Genomic DNA, 20,666 nt, shown 5'->3' with positions numbered 1-20,666 from the left:
TGCTCAATTACAGCCGTGACACCCAGCCCTGATTGTCATTTGATTCACCTCTTGGCATGTTCAGTGTACATGCAAAATAAGTTTCCACCCCCCCCAGCCATCTGAGTGTCAGTTGGCAAGGAAAAAAGCCCCAGGGGGTCCAGGCTTCAAGGAGGCTCCAGGTGGAGAAGGTCACACCTCAGTCCACCAGTTTGGAGCCAAGCTAAATACTGCAGAAAACCCCCCAGCATGGGGTATCCGCCCTTGCCCAGGATCAATGAGATCTCCCAGACATGTTGGCACCTACCTTGTTATAAGGAATTATGAATCGCCTAGCCATCGCAGGTGCAAACCGGATACATATTTGTGTCCCGGTGGCCACGAGGTACGTGCCCATGGTCTTTGTTTAATAGGGCGAGGTCAGCGAGGGGAGATATCCATATCTCCCCATAGAAACCACATAGCGCTACCAGGTTTGGACTCTACTTGTAGATGGAACCCAGGCAGGTCCATTGGTACCAGAACCATCTCCCTGTGACCCTCTGGTCTGGTGTTATGAACCCTAAAGGGTTTTGTGGGCAATTTGCTGCCAGCCCAGAAGAGGGGGAGTGGACCCCTCCCTGAGGCCGGGAGGGGAGGGGCCGGCTACAGGTTAAAAGTCTGGTGCCAGCAAGCAGGCGGGTCTTTCTCTGAAGAAGGGTCACATCTTACAAATGTGTTTAGAGGGACCCAGGAACTTGCTGAGATCACGGCCCTTCATGTGGACTCCAGCAAAGAACATCTCCCAACCAAAATGAACTTTCATTTTACCCGGTAACTTACTTTTACATTGCTTAACCCTGTTGTAACCATCTAACCTGTAATCTGTAACCTCAGACCACTGTATATATTCTCTGTGTAAATTGTTAAATCTAGTGTGCCCTTACGGCGATTAAATCTATAATTTAATCTTGTGCTATCTTGTATCTCGATCACGAACCCACGTTCGTGTTTTGGCCTAGTTATAAGCTACCACGGGTTGGTGTCTCACCCTATATAATCCCGTTAACAGACCGGGCTTATATCAAACGAGAGCTGGTGGCAGATTTCCCGGGCTGAGACAGCGCTGTTTTCACTGCGGCAGTGAAAAGGCTCTCTCAGCTTGTTGCCTCCTTGTGTCCGCTTGGACAGGAGGTGTGTGTGTAAACTGTACCAAGCTGACCATACGTGCTTCTCTGGAGGGCGTAACTTCACGTTTTTAGTAAAGCCGTGACCATACTGCGTCTCGTCAGCTCGATGTAGTTGACGTCAAGCGGTCACGAGGTGTGGTATTTGTCACAATCTCTTTCCATAGTGGTCTCAACAAGACTTCAATTTCCTCCTCTTGGTCATAACAAGGCTTTTCCACTTTTCTCTTGGTCACAGAAGTACTCCCCTCATTTTCTACTTCTCACAACAAGGCTCCTAACCTTTTCTTAGCACAGCCCCCCCCACTATTGGTCACAGTAAAATCTCCACCCTTTTTTACTGTACTCATCTGATCCCACCCTCTGCTGGTAGAAAGCTTAATTTCAGAAGTCTATTCCTGACTGCTGCTTGGAGGTTCCTTCGTCTCCATTAATCTCTGCCAGGGGCAGATTGGCCATGGGCCCTACAAGGAAATTTCCCGTTGGGCCGATGCCCAGGGTGCCACTCAAGCCCTCTTGATGGTCGCAGGCCAGGTACATAATTATCTGATGCCCAACAGCTGCAAGTGCCCTCCTGAACTCAACTATATTACTGTCTTCATGACGGTGATACAGTTGAATACTGTGGTGAGGATGGCAGTATTTTGTGCTGTCCTGTGGTATTTGGTTCTCCTGGGGCAATATTCTGCTCTGCACTACAGTATTGCAGGCCCCGCCTACTTCAGTTGTCCCCGCCCACTTGTTTTGGCCCATCTTCTGTCAGTATGAATCCACCTACAACACAGGGCCATTTTTTGTTTTTTTTCCAGGGCCACTTTAAGTTCCCAATCCACCCTGATCTCTACTAACAGAGAGCCATTGAAGATGAGGGACTTCCATCATTTGACAATATGTTTTCTGCCATCTCACTGTCAGGCCGCTACTGACAATCTCCTTTAAAGCAAATCTGGACTATTTGCAGTAATACTTACATAGTACTGGAGAAGTGGAGATATGTTGTCCAGATCACTATTTTTTTTCTACTGCTCCCCGTTCCCCTGTATACATTGTGAGGACTGCCGTGCATGCACACACGAGTCCTCTCCATTATGTTGGTATGGCACAGCAGTCCTGACTGTGGGTTTCAGTGCAGCCTTGAGTGCTGACAGCAGAGTACTGGGGACACTAGGAAAAAAAAAAATATAGTATTCTGGACTCCTTACGTGCAGTACTACTCATGTATCAGAATCATGCTGTTGAAGGAAAACACAAAGCTCCAGTGAGCGTTGCTGCCTCTCTGACATCTTTGATCACATGGCCTAGGTGCAGCTCAGTCCCATTCAATATGATGGGGTTGAGCTGCATTACCAAGCACAGATGACATCAAATGGATGGCGCTGTGCTTGATAAGCTGCAAGGAGGCCACCGCGCTCACTGCCGACTCAACAACTGACCAGTAGGGGTGTCGGGTATCAGATCTCTGCCGATCTGATATTGACACATAAATATCAAATGATTTTATATTTGTGACTGGACTGGTTCTTTAATATGCAGCATCTCTGTATTGGAATGTATTATATGGCCGGTCAGAGTGTAGAAAATGATATGCTTTGCCATTTATAACAATGTATAGTCTGCCATTCATAAAGTTTAGATGTGCAATTTAAGTTATCTACTGTACATCCTGCTGTCCTGCTCTGTCGATGCATCATAGACATATATTTTAATATTCTAGAAGATTTCACAGAATATAATTCCCTGGTCTTTTAGCCAAGTACTGTTAAACCAAAATCGGTCTTTTGATGGTCTAGCTAGACATGAAGGGGGTCATTTATTATGACTGGCGTTTTAAACGCCATTCCTAATACCCCTTTGGCTGGCAGTGGATGCGGCCTCTACATAAGTTAGGCAATCTAGGCCAGTTCCCTTGCTGGCGTAGATTTAGACCATTTTATACGGCTAAAAATGGCATAGAAAATGATAAATGAGACAGGCCTGCCGGCCAATTACCTTCCCTGCCCACGCCATGCCCCTTTTTTTACACCTAACGTGAACTGGGAAAAGTCGCGGATTGCAAATAACCTTTGCGCCACAATCTGCAACAGATATACGTCAAAAAGTGTATAAATATTAATAAATGACCCATGAAGTTTGTAGAGACATAGGCCCCTTTCACACGGGCGAGTATTCCGCGCGGATGCGATGAGTGAGTTGAATGCATTGCACCCACACTGAATACTGACCCATTCATTTCTATGGGGCTATTCACATGAGCGGTGATTTTAACGCATCACTTATGCGTTGCGTGAAAATCGCAGCATGCTCTATATTCAGCGTTTTTCATGTAACGCAGGCCCCATAGAAATGAATGGGGTTGCGTGAAAATCGCAAGCATCCGCAAGCAAGTGCGGATGCTGTGCGATTTTTACGCACGGTTGCTAGGAGACGATCGGGATGGAGACCCGATCATTATTATTTTCCCTTATAACATGGTTATAAGGGAAAATAATAGCATTCTGAATACAGAATGCATGGTAAAACAGCGCTGGAGGGGTTAAAAATAATAAAAAATAATTTAACTCACCTTAGTCCACTTGATCGCTGCCCGGCATCTCCTTCTGTCTCCTTTGTTGAATAGGACCTGTGGTGAGCATTAATTACAGGAACAGGACCTTTGATGATGTCACTCCTGTCATCACATGGTACATCACATGATCTTTTACCATGGTGAGCATTAATTACAGGAACAGGACCTTTGATGACGTCACTCCGGTCATCACATGGTACGTCACATGATCTTTTACCATGGTGATTCACCATGGTAAAAGATCATGTGACGTACCATGTGATGACCGGAGTGACGTCATCAAAGGTCCTGTTCCTGTAATTAATGCTCACCACAGGTCCTTTTCAACAAAGGAGACAGAAGGAGATGCCGGGCCGCGATCAAGTGGACTAAGGTGAGTTAAATTATTTTAAAAAATTTTAACCCCTCCAGTGCTGTTTTACTATGCATTCTGTATTCAGAATGCTATTATTTTCCTTTATAACCATGTTATAAGGGAAAATAATACAATCTACAGAACACCGATCCCAAGGTCGAACTTCTGTGAAGAAGTTCGGGTTTGGGTACCAAACATGCGCAATTTTTTTCACGCGAGTGCAAAACGCATTACAATGTTTAGCACTTGCGCAGAAAAATCGCGAGTGTTCCCGTAACGCCCGTGTAGTCTGCTCTCCCCCATTTACTGGAAGCCATTTGGCACCAGGAGAGGTATAGTGTGGACTCTCATTGCATTCTTTGGTGGCCATTTGGCACCAGGATAGGTGTGGAGTGGGCTCGGCATGCATGTTGGTACCTGCATTCCTTGGATATAATGGAGGCCATTTTGGCACCATAGATGACAGAAATTAAAGCAGGCCCAGCATGCATGTGGAACCTACACTCCCTGAATTGTATGGTAGCCGTCATGGCACAAAAAGGGTAGTATTTAGTGTTAGGACCCGTCTTACAGAGATCGCCTTGACGTGCGGTAGATGGGCTCAAATAATTTTGTACAAAATGTATTTGCCAAGCATCTCTGATTTATAAGTATAGCATTAGCAATTATTATGCATTTTTGTACTTTATTTGGTTTGCAGAGAGCTTTTGCATTGTATGTTTTGTTTTACATTGTTGTTCTCAGCCATAGCAACGTGCCCCTGCGCATTGGGATGTGCTGACTGACCCCCTTTTTCTTTGCAGTTAGAAAAATTTGAATATCGTGCAAAAGTCCATTTATTTTAGTAATGCAAATTAAAAGGAATTGCATTAATGCAGCTTAAAATTAGAATTTTGTAAAAAAGGTTCAATATTCTAGGCTCAAAGTGTCACACTCTAGTCAGCTAACTAATCCATACCCCCTGAGCAAAGGGTACCTGAGATCTCATATATTATTTTCACCTTTTGAGTTGCATTACTGAAATAAATGAACTTTGCACGATAGTCTAATTTTTCGAGTTTCACCTGTATCAGTCCTGGAATGAATCAAAAGTGAATTAGTGGGTCATCTCTGCTGGTATACTAATGACCACATTACTGCTGTAGTAATATAAGAGATGAAAGAAAACAGGACTTTTATTCCAAATTCTATGATGTAACTGAAAGATACACTGACGAGCAAAAGGGTAACAATGTTTTGAACTTTTGACTTTCAGGCTCCATATCTCACCATCCACTACAGCAGTGGAGGCAAAGCTATGGAACGGGGGCCAGAGGCGGCACTCAGAGCCCTTTCTGTTGGCACCCGCACCCTGGAAAAAGTATAAGGTCTACCAATATACCTTAGACTTTACCTTCCGTTCATCAGCGCAGGATGTGCTATGAACAGCACAGGCGGCACACTGAATGTAGGCAGGATATTAAAGTACATGGAAAATATACTACATTGGTATTCAGGTTACATTGTCTTGTTGGCACTTTGCGATAAATAAGTGGGTTTTGGGTTGCAGTTTGGGCACTCAGTTTCTAAAAGGTTTTCTATCACTGCACTACAGCTTCGAACGTGAGACTACCATCATTATATAGACAATCATCTTGGCTATCTCATACATAAATTGGACTTTCTACTATTTAGCATATGATTAGTTATGCAGATTCTTGTCATGTAACTGCATTGTTACTGTTTTGCTCCTGGTGGTGGAATGGTATTTTTCTTTTTGTATACTACAAATTACAACCTGTTCTCATATTCCCCAAGAGCTCAGTGTGTTACTAGGTTGATCCTAAGCAAAAGGTTACTCGTTCGATTTCAGGAGCAGCCATGAAAAAGATTTCTCAAGAAAAGAGAAACTGCATCATCCAGCTCATCAATAGCGGTATCTCGGTCAAGAAAATTGCCAAACTGCATCATGTGAGGGTCGTGACAGTTGGAAGAATACGAAATGAAGTCCGTCCATCCAATCCAAAGCCAATAGGTGGATGTTCCGACAAAATATCGGAGTCAACCAGTCGGTTCATCACAAGGTCTATCAATTCAGGCGCAACAAACACGGCCATGGAGGTGGCTTGTATGCTGTGTACTAGTGAGATCACAGACATCCATGCAAGCACCGTGCCATGCACATTACACAAGTCTGGAATGTTGGCCTGAAAAAAGGTGAAGAAGCCTCAACTTCAATATCGTCATACGAAGTGTCAGCTCGCGTTTAAAAAAAAGTACAAACAGTGGACAGTAGGAAATTGGAAACAGGTGATTTATAACGATGAGACAAAGTCTATAGAGTGGGCTCTGGTGGGTGCAAATGGGTCTGGAAGAAGCAAGGGAAAAGGGGGCTAACGGATCAAGGAACTGTCCAGTTCGTGGAGGAAGCCTGATTATTTCACAGCCAAAGGCGTTTGATACTAGACCAGGATCGATGGTGGTCTCAATGCTATCCTATATGTGACTATCCTACAAGATGGGTTACTTTGAACACTCGAGTACTATGAGTATGAAAAGAACAACATAGTGTTCCAGCAGGACAACGACCCGAAGCGTACATCGAGATTGGTGAAGAATTGGTTCAATGACAATGAAGTAGAGGTGCTGGATTGGACCCCACAGTCCCCAGACCTCAACCCAATCGAACACTTGTGGGTAGAGTTTAAAAAAAAGCTGTATTCGCACCCAAATGAGTCGACCAGTATGCACCAACATTGGGAATGTGTACAATAGACCTGGGAACAGATTTTGGCCAAGACATGCTTGAATCTGATCGAGAGCATGCCCAGAAGGATTCAGGCAGTGTTGAAAGGTGGATTTACAAAATAATAACATTTTAAATTTAGAATTATAGAAGCAAAACAGTAACAATGCAGTTAAATGACAAGAATCTGTATAACTAATCATATGCTAAATAGTTGCAATTTATGTATGAGATAGCCAAGATGATTGTCTATAAAATGATGGTAGTCTCACGGTTGAAGCTGTAGTGAATGGTGAGATATGGAGACTGAAAGTAAAAAGTTCTAAACATTGTTACCCTTTTGCTCATTGGTGTATGTACATCCATAGTCGATGAGAAACAGAGAACTATCCACTGAACCAGTGATTTTTACAACTGAACTATTCAACATGCTAAAAAAGAACATTTGAAATGTCAGCACTTAGATAGCCACTAGTGTTATTCTTCTCATTTGGGTTTAACAGAATAAAGGGTACAAGGGTCAAAGTAAATCAAGCCATGAATTACTGAGTGGAAAATCACAAGCTACCATTATCTCCTAAGCAGGACTGCATTTACAGTTGCTGCTGCCCTAGGCACCGAGCCTGGCTACATCCCATATGAGCAATGCCTTTCTGGGCATCTAGAAGTTAATTGTGACTAAAGGGAAAAACATCACTATCATGCAGCTTTTCAACCACAGCAGTAAAAAAATCAAGTCAATCAAGCAAGATAGCTGTGATTTGTGCTGTGCTAGTGGTGCAGATCCCAGGAGAACTGTTACGTGGCAGTCTGACTGCTTCTTTTCACATAAGTGTCATGGCTCTGCTTCATATTGGAGCCATGAAAGCTATTCCTAATCAGTTTTTAACAGCTCCAGAGAATTCCTGATGAAGTCTATTTACTTAAAACGCAGTCTGACAGGGTTCTGCCTGGTATGTTTCTTGGAAAAAATATAGTTGAAGAATGTATCTGACAAACACATAGTGCAACAGCACTCTACAAACCAAATAGAGTATACAAGTATATTATATTGCAAATGCTATGCTAATAACTTAGAGATGCTTAGCAAATACATTTTATACAAAATCATTTGAGCCCGTCTGCCGCACGCCAAGGCGATCTCTATAAGACGGGTCCTAACACTAAAACTCACCTGTTGGGTGCCATAACAGCGATCATGAAATCCAGGAAGTGCAGGTCCCACATGCATGCTGGGCCCCTTTTGGTTTATATCTGTGTGGTGCCAAAATGGCCTTCATTGAATCCAGGGACTACAAATACCAGCATGCACGCTGAGCAAACTATGTACTCATGCTAATTAAAATCAGCCTGTGAGGCAGAAGAGGGGCTACAGGAGTGCACGACCATAGGAGTCAGCCACAACTCCTATATATAATACTACATACAAAAAGGGGGGGGAGGGGTCAGCACATCCCAATGCGCAGGTGCACGTCGCTAATGTGGCTGCAAATATACATCTAACAAACACATAGTGCAACAGCACTCTACAAACCAAATAGAGTACAAAAGTATATTACATTGCAAATGCTATGCTAATAACTTAGAGATGCTTAGCAAATACATTTTGTACAAAATCATTTGAGCCCGTCTGCCGCACGCCAAGGCTTTGCTTCATATTGGAGCCATGAAAGCTATTCCTAATCAGTTTTTAACAGCTCCAGAGAATTCCTGATGAAGTCTATTTACTTAAAACGCAGTCTGACAGGGTTCTGCCTGGTATGTTTCTTGGAAAAAATTGTTGAAGAATGTGCTATTCTTGCTATAAAAAAATGCTAATCTGAACAGAGTTGTTTCTATGGAAAGTACATGGATTTCTGCAAGCCCCTTTCAGAAATCTGGCATGTATGAATATACCCTAATAGTTTTGTGCCATAAAATACTGCTATCCGGTATCTAATTAATACTACTTTATTTTCCTTAAAGGGGTTTTCTGAGATTCCCATAAAAAATAAAAATGTCCAGAATTAGTAACACGCTGTGAAAGAGGATGGCTGTCCCTCTGACAGCTTTCAGCCATTTGTTTACATGCCTATATAGGCGTTTCTGGTTTACATGCTCTGTCACTGGTATACACTGTGTAGCCGCTCCCTCCCAGACCTCAGCTAGCTCCCCTCCACATCACTCGGTAACCTCCCTACCATCTCTCCGCAGCAGGGGACAGAGGCTTCTTATCTCCTCCAGTTCTTCCCCTCATATCAGCTCCCTCTCCAGCTCAGCACTGTGCTCTCTCCCCCTTCCACATATGAGCTCCATGCACTGTCCTGTCTGCCTCACAGACTTTACCTCACTCTCCAGGTCTGTGGAGCAGTCACTAGCTCCTCTCTCCCCTGCCCAGTGTCCACAGAGCTGAGGAATGGTAGTGCCAGGCTGGGCAGGGGAGAGAGGCACTAATAATACACAGAGCTGAGGAGTGATGTGGAGGTGAGTGGCTAGAAGGAGATGAGGAGGGGGGGGGGGGTGTACACATCAGCAGCACTGCCCTGCCTTGCTGGGGTCACGTCTACAGGGCTGTGCTACACAAGAGGGAGAGAGAGCACAGGACTGTAGATGTGATGGCAGCAAGGAAAACAACAAGGTCACATGACTGCTTTGTAAAGAAGCATAGTAACATAGTTTATAAGGCTGGAAAAAGACACCCATCCATCCAGTTCAGCCTGTTATCCTGAAAGTTGAAAGCAAAAACCCCTGTGAGGTAGAAACCAATTTTACTCACTTTAGGGGAAAAAAAATTCCTTCCCGACTCCAATCAGGCAATCAGATAACTCTCTGGGTCAACAACCCTACTCCCTGGATCAACAAAGGTAATAAAATAGAGATGGCCCTGGCCAAGGCAAGTTTAAAAGTCTAATTCTGGAAAACCCCTTTTAATATTGATGACCTATCCTCACTATGGGTCGTCAATATCAGATCAGTGGGGTCTCCACCAATCAGCTGGTTGAAGAGAAGGCTGCACTCCATGTTTCAGCGCAGCCTTCCCTTTATTGTTTACCTGCTCGCCGTCGACAGCGAAGTAGTGAGCAGGTGTAATAATGACAGGTGGCATAATATTTTTTTATTTTTACACCATTCCCCTGATGGCATAGATTATGTGATATTTTTACAGAGCTAGTCGTTATGGACGCTGCAAAACCAAATATATACATTTATTTTATTTTTTTATATTTTTAACAATTTTTTAATTACTTAATTGGGGAAAATGGTCCTTTTTTTTGTGTGACCATTAATATCACTTTTTTTTTCTACTATTGATTTCTCCTGTAACTTGGGCTGACATAGTAGCTCCAGTTACGGGGAAATACACCCCTCATTGAGGCTGTACAGCATTATACAGTGCTGTACAGCCTCACTGCAGGGCTGATCGAGGTCTAAGATGCAGTCTCCCAGCCCCAGCAGTCACAAGACCATCGAGCCGGGACAGGAAGCAACACATCACTTCCTTAACTGTATACACAGCTCTCATTCAGGGCTGTGTATACAGCGATCTAGAAGGCAGGGACGCAAACCGTTCCTGCCTTCTCTGTTGGGTGCCCTGCTGCCACTGATAGCAGGCCCCCCGCTCAGCAGCTGCATGATTAGTGCCAGCCTGTGAATCAACGATCTAAAACGTCCATTCAGAGATAAATCCCGACCCCCAGGATGTTTATAGTCTATGGGAAGTGGGTAAGAGACAAGTGATCACTGTAGAAATCCCTCCTCCCCATAGACCGAAGGTGATTGCTGCATGTAAATGCAGCCGTCGTCTCCTCGTCTACCGGCCCGTCCCCTTCCCCGCCCATGCCTATTTCAACAATTTTATACCTGACGTGAGCGGGGAAGAAGTCGCAGATAGTGGCACAACTAACTGTCACCATCTGCACCTGAAATACGCCTAATTTAGGCGTATTTCAGAATAGTAAATGACCCCCAAATTACATATTATTCTCACTTCTCTTCACACTCTGGGGGGTAAAATCTTGATAGTCAACAATATTATGATTGAGATAAATGGGGTAAAAAGAAATAAAATGGGGAAAAAAGTATAAATTCAACAATTTTATTTGCATTAAAATGGAAATGTTTTTGTTCACTTCCTATTATGAAACAGGTTTCTATGGCTACATCAGCACTCATCTGAACCAGTATCTTTGTTGTATGCCTTCAGTTACCTAGGCACTAACATATGCACGGACTGACTTTTAAACAGTTATCTGAAGGCAGCAGCATCTGCATATAAAAACACACGCAAATGAATAAACTAGCAAATGAATAAACTAGCTAATAAATCACCGCCCACTCCTTGCTGCTGCTCTAGGCCCTTGCTCTCAGGTGCCTTATTACAAATAGTATACAGAAGATACTCAGAAGAATTAATGAAATATAAGGACTACAGCACATCATTCTTTATAGTCTCCTCAGTATAGGTATACAGTAGTATGTAGTATATAAGAGAGCTGAATTTATTTGATTCTGAAAGCTATATTTGACTATTTTGTAAGCTGTAGTGAGGAGCAAAGTTTAGAAAAATGTAGATTTGGCAGCTTTGCCGAACTTCGTCAAGAAATTTGATTTGTTACAAATTACTTTGTCAGAAATCACTTTTCATTGTATGGAGCAGGTACAATGATGGGGAACAATGATCCCGCCTTACCTCACTCACGTTTCAATGCTGATTGCGGCATCTGAGACTCACATTCAGGTTCTCAGAGGGTTAATCCGGGGTTAAAAAAAATTATTATACTCACTTCATCCACTTGCTCGTGGAGAGGCCGTTCGCTTCCATCTTGAGGGAAGAAAACCCGACAAAAGAACTGAAGACGCCACATGTGATCACTCTGGCCATGATTGGTGATGACAAGTGGAGGAGGTGAGTATAATCTGTTTTTTTTGCCATCATTTTAGGAAAAATCTATTTGTTACCATGAAGTGCGAGGAAATTCGGCTTCGTGGCGAATCAAATTTTTCCTAAAAATCGCATCCAATTTCGATTCATATGCTTCAATTCACTAAACACTAGTAAACTGCCTTCAACCTGCTTTTGTTCTCAGGCACCCCTTAAATATTACTTAGAGAAGTATTCCAAAAAGACATTTGTCACCTGTATGTAGATCACTGGTTTGGAAAGGAGGAAGGTAGATAGAGAAGTTGGCTGAGTCTACCGTGCAAGCTTCCACAATGGTTGCACTGTCAATATAAATGACGGCAAACACCGATCCTACACTGCTGTCCACTCCTCTGACAGGAAGCTACGTTAGCCAATCAGCAGCTGCTATGATGTAGCTATCTTTTTCTATCCTAATATTGGTAGTCAGAAATCTGCATGTTGGACAGGGAGAGAAGCCATGTTGGGCAGGGAGAAGTAATCACTGCAAATTGAGGCGCTAAAACGAAACAACAAAACTTTATTAAATTTACCATTAAAAATATAGTACATTTAATAAAGTTTTGTTTTGTTTTAAATATGGTACATTTAATAAAGTTTTGTTATTTTGTTTTACCATTAGGCAGGGAGAAGGATTACAAATTTAGTGGCATTTAAGGCTACTTTCACACTAGCGTTCGGGCGGATCCGTTTATGAACGGATCCGCTCATAATAATGCAGACGGAGGCTCCGTTCAGAACGGATCCGTCTGCATTATATTAGCTAAAAAAAGCTAAGTGTGAAAATAGCCTCGGACGGATCCGTCCAGACTTTTCAATGTAAAGTCAATGGGGGACGGATCCGCCTGAAGATTGAGCCACAGGGTGACATCTTCAAACGGATCCGTCCCCATTGACTTACATTGTAAGTCTGGGCGGATCCGCACGCCTCCGCACGGCCAGGCGGACACCCGAACCAAGCAGCGTTCAGCTGTCCGCCTGTCCGTGCGGAGGCGAGCGGAGCGGAGGCTGAACGCCGCCAGACTGATGCAGTCTGAGCGGATCCGCTCCATTCAGACTGCATCAGGGCTGGACGGCTGCGTTCGGGTCCGCTCGTGAGCCCCTTCAAACGGAGCTCACGAACGGACCAGCGAACGCTAGTGTGAAAGCAGCCTTAAGACTGTATTGTAAGTTTGTGTATCCAGGAGTCACTCCTAGAAACTTCATAGCCTGGGCTAAACAGACCGATACATTGATATTCACCAAACAGCAGTGTATGTCCTACAAGACTTGGTTCACATTGGCATTTTTAAGCTTCTGTATTTGGCTTTACAACTCCTTTTTTGTTAGGGTGCATCACAATCTCATTTGGCCAGTTAATCACAGGGATTGTACTGTTTTACATGCATATGTGCTCTTGATCGGACATTTGGGGGCAGTTTTATGGGCCTAATAGTATTTGCTAACAAATTTAATCTTAACAGACGTCTTACAGTATATTATATAGACCACCGGCGTAGTAACAGATTTTAATGAGGCAGTAGTATAGATTTGAAAAAATGTAGTTTATTATTTCATTCAAGCATTAATAGATGTGAAGGATAATTCATACCTGTACGTACATAAGATTCATGGCACGTGTTGGCAATCTCTGCTGCTAATTCCATATAATGATTTGTTTTCTTGTCTGGTGCATCATTTGCCCCAAGTGCCAACATCCCTGCAGCAAAGCAAGTCAGATGTCCCATTTTATGGTCTAGGATTCCACCTCTCCATTCAGCAATGTATGTGAGACCTCCAGCAGATCTTCTGATTAGATGTGCTTCAATTGCCTGAAACAGTGCAGATAAAAAGGAACTCACAGGGAGCAAGCAACTTTCAGCATTATTGAGCACAATATGACTGCTGCCGGGCATTTTCCACACTAAAAGTTTGATTATTCCATTGGTTCATATTAGAAATGATATTTTAATAAATGTACCATTTATTTCTTATCAGTGAAACATTTTATTCTTTAATACAATAACATAAGTTGTATTTATAAATGTATATCCCCTCCACATCTCCCTTGGCTTGCTATGTATACATCACTTCTACTTCTCTGTACCATACATTGCATACATTAGATCTGGTGCTGTTGGATGAAGGGACCACATGAGGATGTCACGTGGGCACTGGATTGAGAGCTACGCTACTATGCACAATGTGAAAGGACCCATGTGAGGACTGAGCCACATGCTTTCTCTACTGTTCTGTAACTATAATAGCAGTGAATGTAGAGAGCAACACATATGCATGGTCACCACAACTTTAATGCTCCACCTCGATGCTCTGGTTGGTGCCACCTCACCAGGCAGGACAGGGGACCTCTGTTTGCCAAAGGTATAGGTCCCAGAGGTGAGACCTCATTCATCACACATTTATGGCAAAGCCTGTGAATATTCCATTAATATCTGTGATGGGAATGCCTCTTTAAAGCTTTGCTAATGCTGGCCTTCAGAGCCTCCTTTAGGGGTCAATTGGGAAGCTGGTATTTCTGATGGTAAGAATGCAGCAGTCTATAGAAATATTTTTGTGATCAAAAATACTGAAACCCTGAAGGAACCCTGTTAAAAACTGTGTGACATTGTGGTCTCTCAGTGTCAGTTTAGATCCACTTGAAAACAGACTTGTCACAGTGTAATGGCTACCATTAAGAACAGGACCCACAATGTTAGTGTGAACATAGTCTTAAAGTGTTTTTTTTTTTGCACCCCAGCCTGGAATACCTGAGGAAAAATCCATACTCACCTGCTCCCTGCCACTTCATTCCAATTCTCTGGCTCTCTACGCTGGTCTTTTGGTTCCTGTATGTCAACTTCTGCATAGATGAGTTTATGTTCGCCACTGCAGCCACTGACTGGCCTCAGCAGTGACTTGTCTCCCAGTAGCATGTGACCCAACAGTGAAGTGTCGCTTGGGACACATCATCGCTGAGGCCAGTCATTGGTTGCAGAAGTGCACATATACTATTCCACGTGGAAGTTAACAGATGGGGACTGGAAGACCAGTGAAGAGTGGCAGTGAGCCAGGGAAAAAAAACAGAGCACCAGTAAGTATGGATTTTTCCATGGGTATAGTGAAGAGTAGGTAACACAAACTGGCTCACATTTGTTTTCTCAGAGTAACTTCTCTCCTCTCCTACCCTAACAGGTTTTGCACTTGTTTTTTTATAAAAAAAAAACACATGTTTGTTTAATTGCTTTTAATTATATAAAACCTAATAGTAAAGTAAAAAAATAAAAAAAAATAAAGTGTCAGTGAAATAGATTGTCAGGGTTAATGGATAATGTAACGTTACTAATAATTACTGCAACTGATATTCAGAGGAGGTGAGAGCTGCATTTTCATGCACTAATCATCTCCTTGGTATGGGAACAAGATATTAATATTGTGATTGCTCATTTCTATACAGATTCATTGGTTGTGAGCAGCAGATACCTGTTCAAACAGGACAATGTACTGCCCAGAAATGCTTATTTTAGGTGCTTGTCAGAAGACCGGACCACCCGGTGAACAAGTGTTTTCTTGTTCATCAGGTTATCGCCAACATCTTTACACAGACCAGTTAATCAGAATGACCATTTTTACAAATGCTCCTGCCTGATACTTGACCCAATCATATGTATGAAATGTCTACTGCATAGCTGCCAATAGTCCCAAATTTGCAGGGACTGTCCCTAAAGGCGGCTTTACATGCCTAGATTGTCTATAAGAAGGCGTTCCTTCCCAACAGTCAGCTGCTCGTTTAGTGAAGGAGACCACTGCATTTACATGCAGCGATCTTCTTCACAGTATAAGGAAGAGGGATCACTATTACGATCGCTCGTCCTAGAACAGAATCATTGCTTCTGGGCAGCAGATCCCAATCTGCTGCCCAGAAATGATGATTGATGTGTCTGTACGAATGACAAGATCACCCAATGAACAAGCGTTTCGCTCATTCATCAGGTGATGGGTGGCATATTTAGACGGGCAGATTGTTGGGAACAAGCGTTTGCAGGAACGTTCATTCCCGATAATCCGCCAAACAATTTTCAGAACGGCAAATGTGGGCTGTCCTGGGCCAAAACAGAAGGAGTTTATATAAGCCCTGCTCATAACCCGGCATGTCTGCTTAGTTTAGTGCATTCCTGGGGGGACCTTACATGCCTCAGAGTTACCATCTAAAATATTGTTAAGTATGCTACTGCAAGTAATCAAATATACTTCTTAAATGACTATTATATATGAAACAACAAGGGCCATCAGATTTAAGAGTGAAATACAAACCGGATTCCCAAAAAGTTGGGACACTAAACAAATTGTGAATAAAAACTGAATGCAATGATGTGGAGATGCCAAATGTCAATATTTTATTCGTAATAGAACGTAGATGACAGATCAAACGTTTAATCTGAGTAAATGTATCATTTTAAAGGAAAAATACGTTGATTCAAATTTTCACGGTGTCAACAAATCCCCAAAAAGTTGGGACAAGTAGCAATAAGAGGCTGAAAAAAGTAAATTTGAGCATAACGAAGAGCTGGAAGACCAATTAACACTAATTAGGTCAATTGGCAACATGATTGGGTATAAAAAGAGCTTCTCAGAGTGGCAGTGTCTCTCAGAAGCCAAGATTGGTAGAGGATCACCAATTCCCACAATGTTGCGCAGAAAGATAGTGGAGCAATATCAGAAAGGTGTTACCCAGCGAAAAATTGCAAAGACTTTGCATCTATCATCATCAACTGTGCATAACATCATCCGAAGATTCAGAGAATCTGGAACAATCTCTGTGCGTAAGGGTCAAGGCCGTAAAACCATACTGGATGCCCGTGATCTCCGGGCCCTTAAACGACACTGCACCACAAACAGGAATGCTACTGTAAAGGAAATCACAGAATGGGCTCAGGAATACTTCCAGAAACCAATGTCAGTGAACAAAATCCACCGTGCCATCCGCCATTGCCAGCTGAAACTCTACAGTGCAAAGAAGAAGCCATTTCTAAGCAAGATCCACAAGCTCAGGCGTTTTCACTGGGCCAGGGATCATTTAAAATGGAGTGTGGCAAAATGGAAGACTGTTCTGTGGTCAGACGAGTCACGATTCGAAGTTCTTTTTGGAAATCTGGGACGCCATGTCATCCGGACCAAAGAGGACAAGGACAACCCAAGTTGTTATCAACGCTCAGTTCAGAAGCCTGCATCTCTGATGGTATGGGGTTGCATGAGTGCGTGTGGCATGGGCAGCTTGCATGTCTGGAAAGGCACCATCAATGCAGAAAGATATATTCAGCTTCTAGAACAACATATGCTCCCATCCAGACGTCATCTCTTTCAGGAAAGACCCTGCATTTTTTAACAAGATAATGCCAGACCACATCCTGCATCAATCACAACATCATGGCTGCGTAGGAGAAGGATCCGGGTACTGAAATGGCCAGTCTGCAGTCCAGATCTTTCACCTATAGAGAACATTTGGTGCATCATAAAGAGGAAGGTGCAACAAAGAAGGCCCAAGACGATTGAACAGTTAGAGGCCTGTATTAGACAAGAATGGGAGAGCATTCCTTTTTCTAAACTTGAGAAACTGTTCTCCTCGGTCCCCAGACGTCTGTTGAGTGTTGTAAGAAGACGGGGAGATGCCACACAGTGGTGAAAATGGCCTTGTCCCAACTTTTTGGGGATTTGTTGACACCATGAAATTCTGATTCAACATATTTTTCCCTTAAAATGGTACATTTTCTCAGTTTAAACTTTTGTTCCGTGATTTATGTTCTATTCTGAATAAAATATTAGAAGTTGGCACCTCCACATCATTGCATTCAGTTTTTATTCATGATTTGTATAGTGTCCCAACTTTTTTGGAATCCGGTTTGTACATGGCAGTGTGATATAGACATATGCTATGAAAACAATCCAGAGACGCACTTCCAGCACTGCTGTACCCGTTTTGCATGCGCATATATACCGTAGAAGCATCCTTTGGTTAGTTACTATGGTGACAGTGTCCAGACAAAATGAAAGACACGCTTTTAATGTTCCGCAATTTCCTCAAATGCAGAAGACTGAATATAAATACTGAACGAATGCAACGTTCAGCATTGGTTTGCAAACTGTAGAATCAGCTTTTTAGCAGCACAAAATATAATCCATTAACTGTAATCACATTTTATACACGGCAGTAAAAACACTGTATCTTCAGCATTAACTCTTATGGGTCGTAAATACAAAGCTAAATGCTAGCTAGTAGTTCGACTCCTTCCAGTATTTGTTACAGGCAGCGTTCGTTGAAAAATGTCAATAGCTTGGAGAATGGAATCATTTTACTTTCATGGGCATCAGTTTATCAGTATATATAGCAATTTTACATCATTCATACAGTCATTGCTCTAAGCTGTATGAAATATGTATGCAGTGTGTATGTATGCAATGTCTACTGTAGGTAATCAAATAATTATATTTTTGGATGAAAAGGACCACTAGTAATGGTACAGCAAAAGATGAACTCTAAGTACCCTTACACATAAATTTTATGACCATTCATAGAGCGCAAATATTGATTAATTTATTTGTTAAATTATTTAAATGAACTAAAAAAGGATGTAAAACTACAGTAATTGTGCCTCATTTGATGATTAGAGTCATTAGAATATTAGGGGACAGTAATTATTAATACTAGCACACCTATACCGCATATTATAGATCTAGTGGAATTTTGGCACGGATAGCTGTGCTGAAATTTTTCCAAAAACCCGTCTGGAGCCACGTCCTTTTTGTCTCCCATACATCTCGATGGGTGGCAGCGCTGAGGATTGCAGAACAGCGCCACCAAAATTCCACTGAAAAAGCTGCCATGTGAATGTCTCCTAACAAGTCAGAAAGGTAGAGTGATAAGCAGTGATATTAAGGGATGTATTATACCTGATGATCTGCCTGTGTAAAAGTGCCGACGATTACCCGATGAATGAGCAAATGCTCGTTCATTGGGCAGTCACAATTTTTAAGCAGGTTAACAAATAGTTTGCTGGCGGCAGATCATGCCATCTAATCATGCTCTGCTGCCAGCAAACAATGATTCAGTATGGGGAGGAGCATTAGTGATAACTCCTCCCAATACCGTGGAGGAGATTGCTGAATGTAATAGCAGCGGTCTCCTCCGCCAACAATCGTCTGCCTCATCTGCTGGTGTAATACCAGCCTTAGGGGACATGTACATAGTCATAGACTGGAGCAGTGACCTCTACATGTTATACACAGGTGTCTTCTGCAGACTGAAGACAGTTACACTGAAACAATCTTTTATACAACGCTGGGTAATTACATAGAATGGTTTTAAATAAAGTTCATGGTAATATACTCTATCTCTAGGACTGTGGCCTTGTGCTGCTCTCTATAGCAGTTATTGACCATCCTGACTGCTGCATACCAGTGACCTCCTAGCATTGACTTACGCACAGACGACAGTGACTGGCAGTAGCAGTCACAAAACCTTGCCACTTCCAGTCCAGCGGGTCCTGAAAGGTCAGGATGGTACATGGTACTTGATAGTTTGACTGTGAACAGGTAAGTGGTGTTTTTCATTCTTTAGGCACATGTTCCGGTCACTGATTAAGTCTGCTATTAGGGTGGACAAACCCTTTAAGGCCTTTTTCATGGGCTGATGAACAGAAAATTATTGGGAATGAAGCATTTGTTCCTGACCGTTGCCTGATCTTTGAGCCGAAGTGCAACACATCCTTTTTTACATAAGATGATATGCTGCTGGCAAACAATGATTTTATGTGCTGCATAAAATATGTGATCGTCGAAGAACAAGTGTCCATTTACATGGGGAACTTATTGTGAATTCTCCTTCTCAATAATTGCTCCAGTCTACAACCCATGCAAAAAGGTCTTTAATAGTCACATAAAGATAAGCAGGGGAGAGTTAACAATTGAGGTTGAGAAATGTAATATATGACTTTTAGCTTAAAGGGGTTGTCTCAAAAATGGGACATCCTCTGCGTCTAAGGGGACATCCTCTGTGTCTGGAGGAAAGAAGGTTATACACAAACATAGAAGAGGATTCTTTACGGTAAGAGCAGTGAGACTATGGAACTCTCTGCCTGAGGAGGTGGTGATGGTGAGTACAATAAAGGAATTCAAGAGGGGCCTGGATGTATTTCTGGAGCGTAATAATATTACAGGCTATAGCTACTAGAGAGGGGTTGTTGATCCAGGGAGTTATTCTGATTGCCTGATTAGAGTCGGGAAGGAATTTTTCCCCCTAAAGTGAGGAACTAACTAGATGGACAGATGTCTTTTTTTGTCCTTATAAACTATGTTACTATGTTACTAAAAATGACTTTTATGTCATAATTTTGGCCAGTGAGACTTTGTACCAATCCCAAGACGGGGCTAATGCCGCATATGGCCATCAACAAAAACAGGTCAATCTCCACTGAAACTATGGAAACCTGCAAGTGAGTAGCCTTGAAATGCTTGTCCTAAAAAATTACTTTTCTGTCCTTAGCCAGTGGAATCCCTACCGATTGGACTTGTACTGAATGCCAAGCCAACACCGTTAAAGGGGTTTTGTGGACTTTTAATGCTGTGAGCTATCCTATTGGTGGGTTCTGACACCTGACACCCACACCAATCAGCTGTTCCCTGCAGGTGCCAGTGCCAGAACTAGCATTTTGAACAGAGCTGAAAGCTCAGGTGAATTCAAAGTATAGTGGCTGTACTCATTTATTTGCCATTCCGGTATACCATCTTATTTTCCTTGCCGGCTTATACTCCTATGACCATATGATCTAATCTGTTTGACACAATGTTATAAAATAGATTCCACCTACATTGTGTTGTGTGATTGTGATCTTGGAGATTTTCCAGAAAGCGCTTCTGTCTCCTACCCCCTGCTTCTAATTACATATGGTAATCTTGATAAGTGGATCACGCCTACAGGTTATATATATAAACCTCTCATGTGT

General features: G+C 42.6%; 1 protein-coding gene across 1 annotated transcript in view; it reads right to left on the bottom strand.

Annotated features, from left to right (window-relative positions):
- Nucleotides 1-20,666, bottom strand: part of LOC122931860 (mannosyl-oligosaccharide 1,2-alpha-mannosidase IA-like) — a 140,874-nt gene that overhangs the window by 32,346 nt on the left and 87,862 nt on the right. The window contains exon 10 of the mRNA XM_044285915.1: nt 13,283-13,502. Coding sequence (XP_044141850.1) covers nt 13,283-13,502 — 220 coding nt within the window. The remainder of the gene's footprint in view (nt 1-13,282; nt 13,503-20,666) is intronic.

Source organism: Bufo gargarizans, chromosome 3, assembly GCF_014858855.1.
Source record: "Bufo gargarizans isolate SCDJY-AF-19 chromosome 3, ASM1485885v1, whole genome shotgun sequence".
Taxonomy (NCBI): Eukaryota; Metazoa; Chordata; class Amphibia; order Anura; family Bufonidae; genus Bufo; species Bufo gargarizans.
This window is presented reverse-complemented; position numbering and strand designations above follow the sequence as displayed.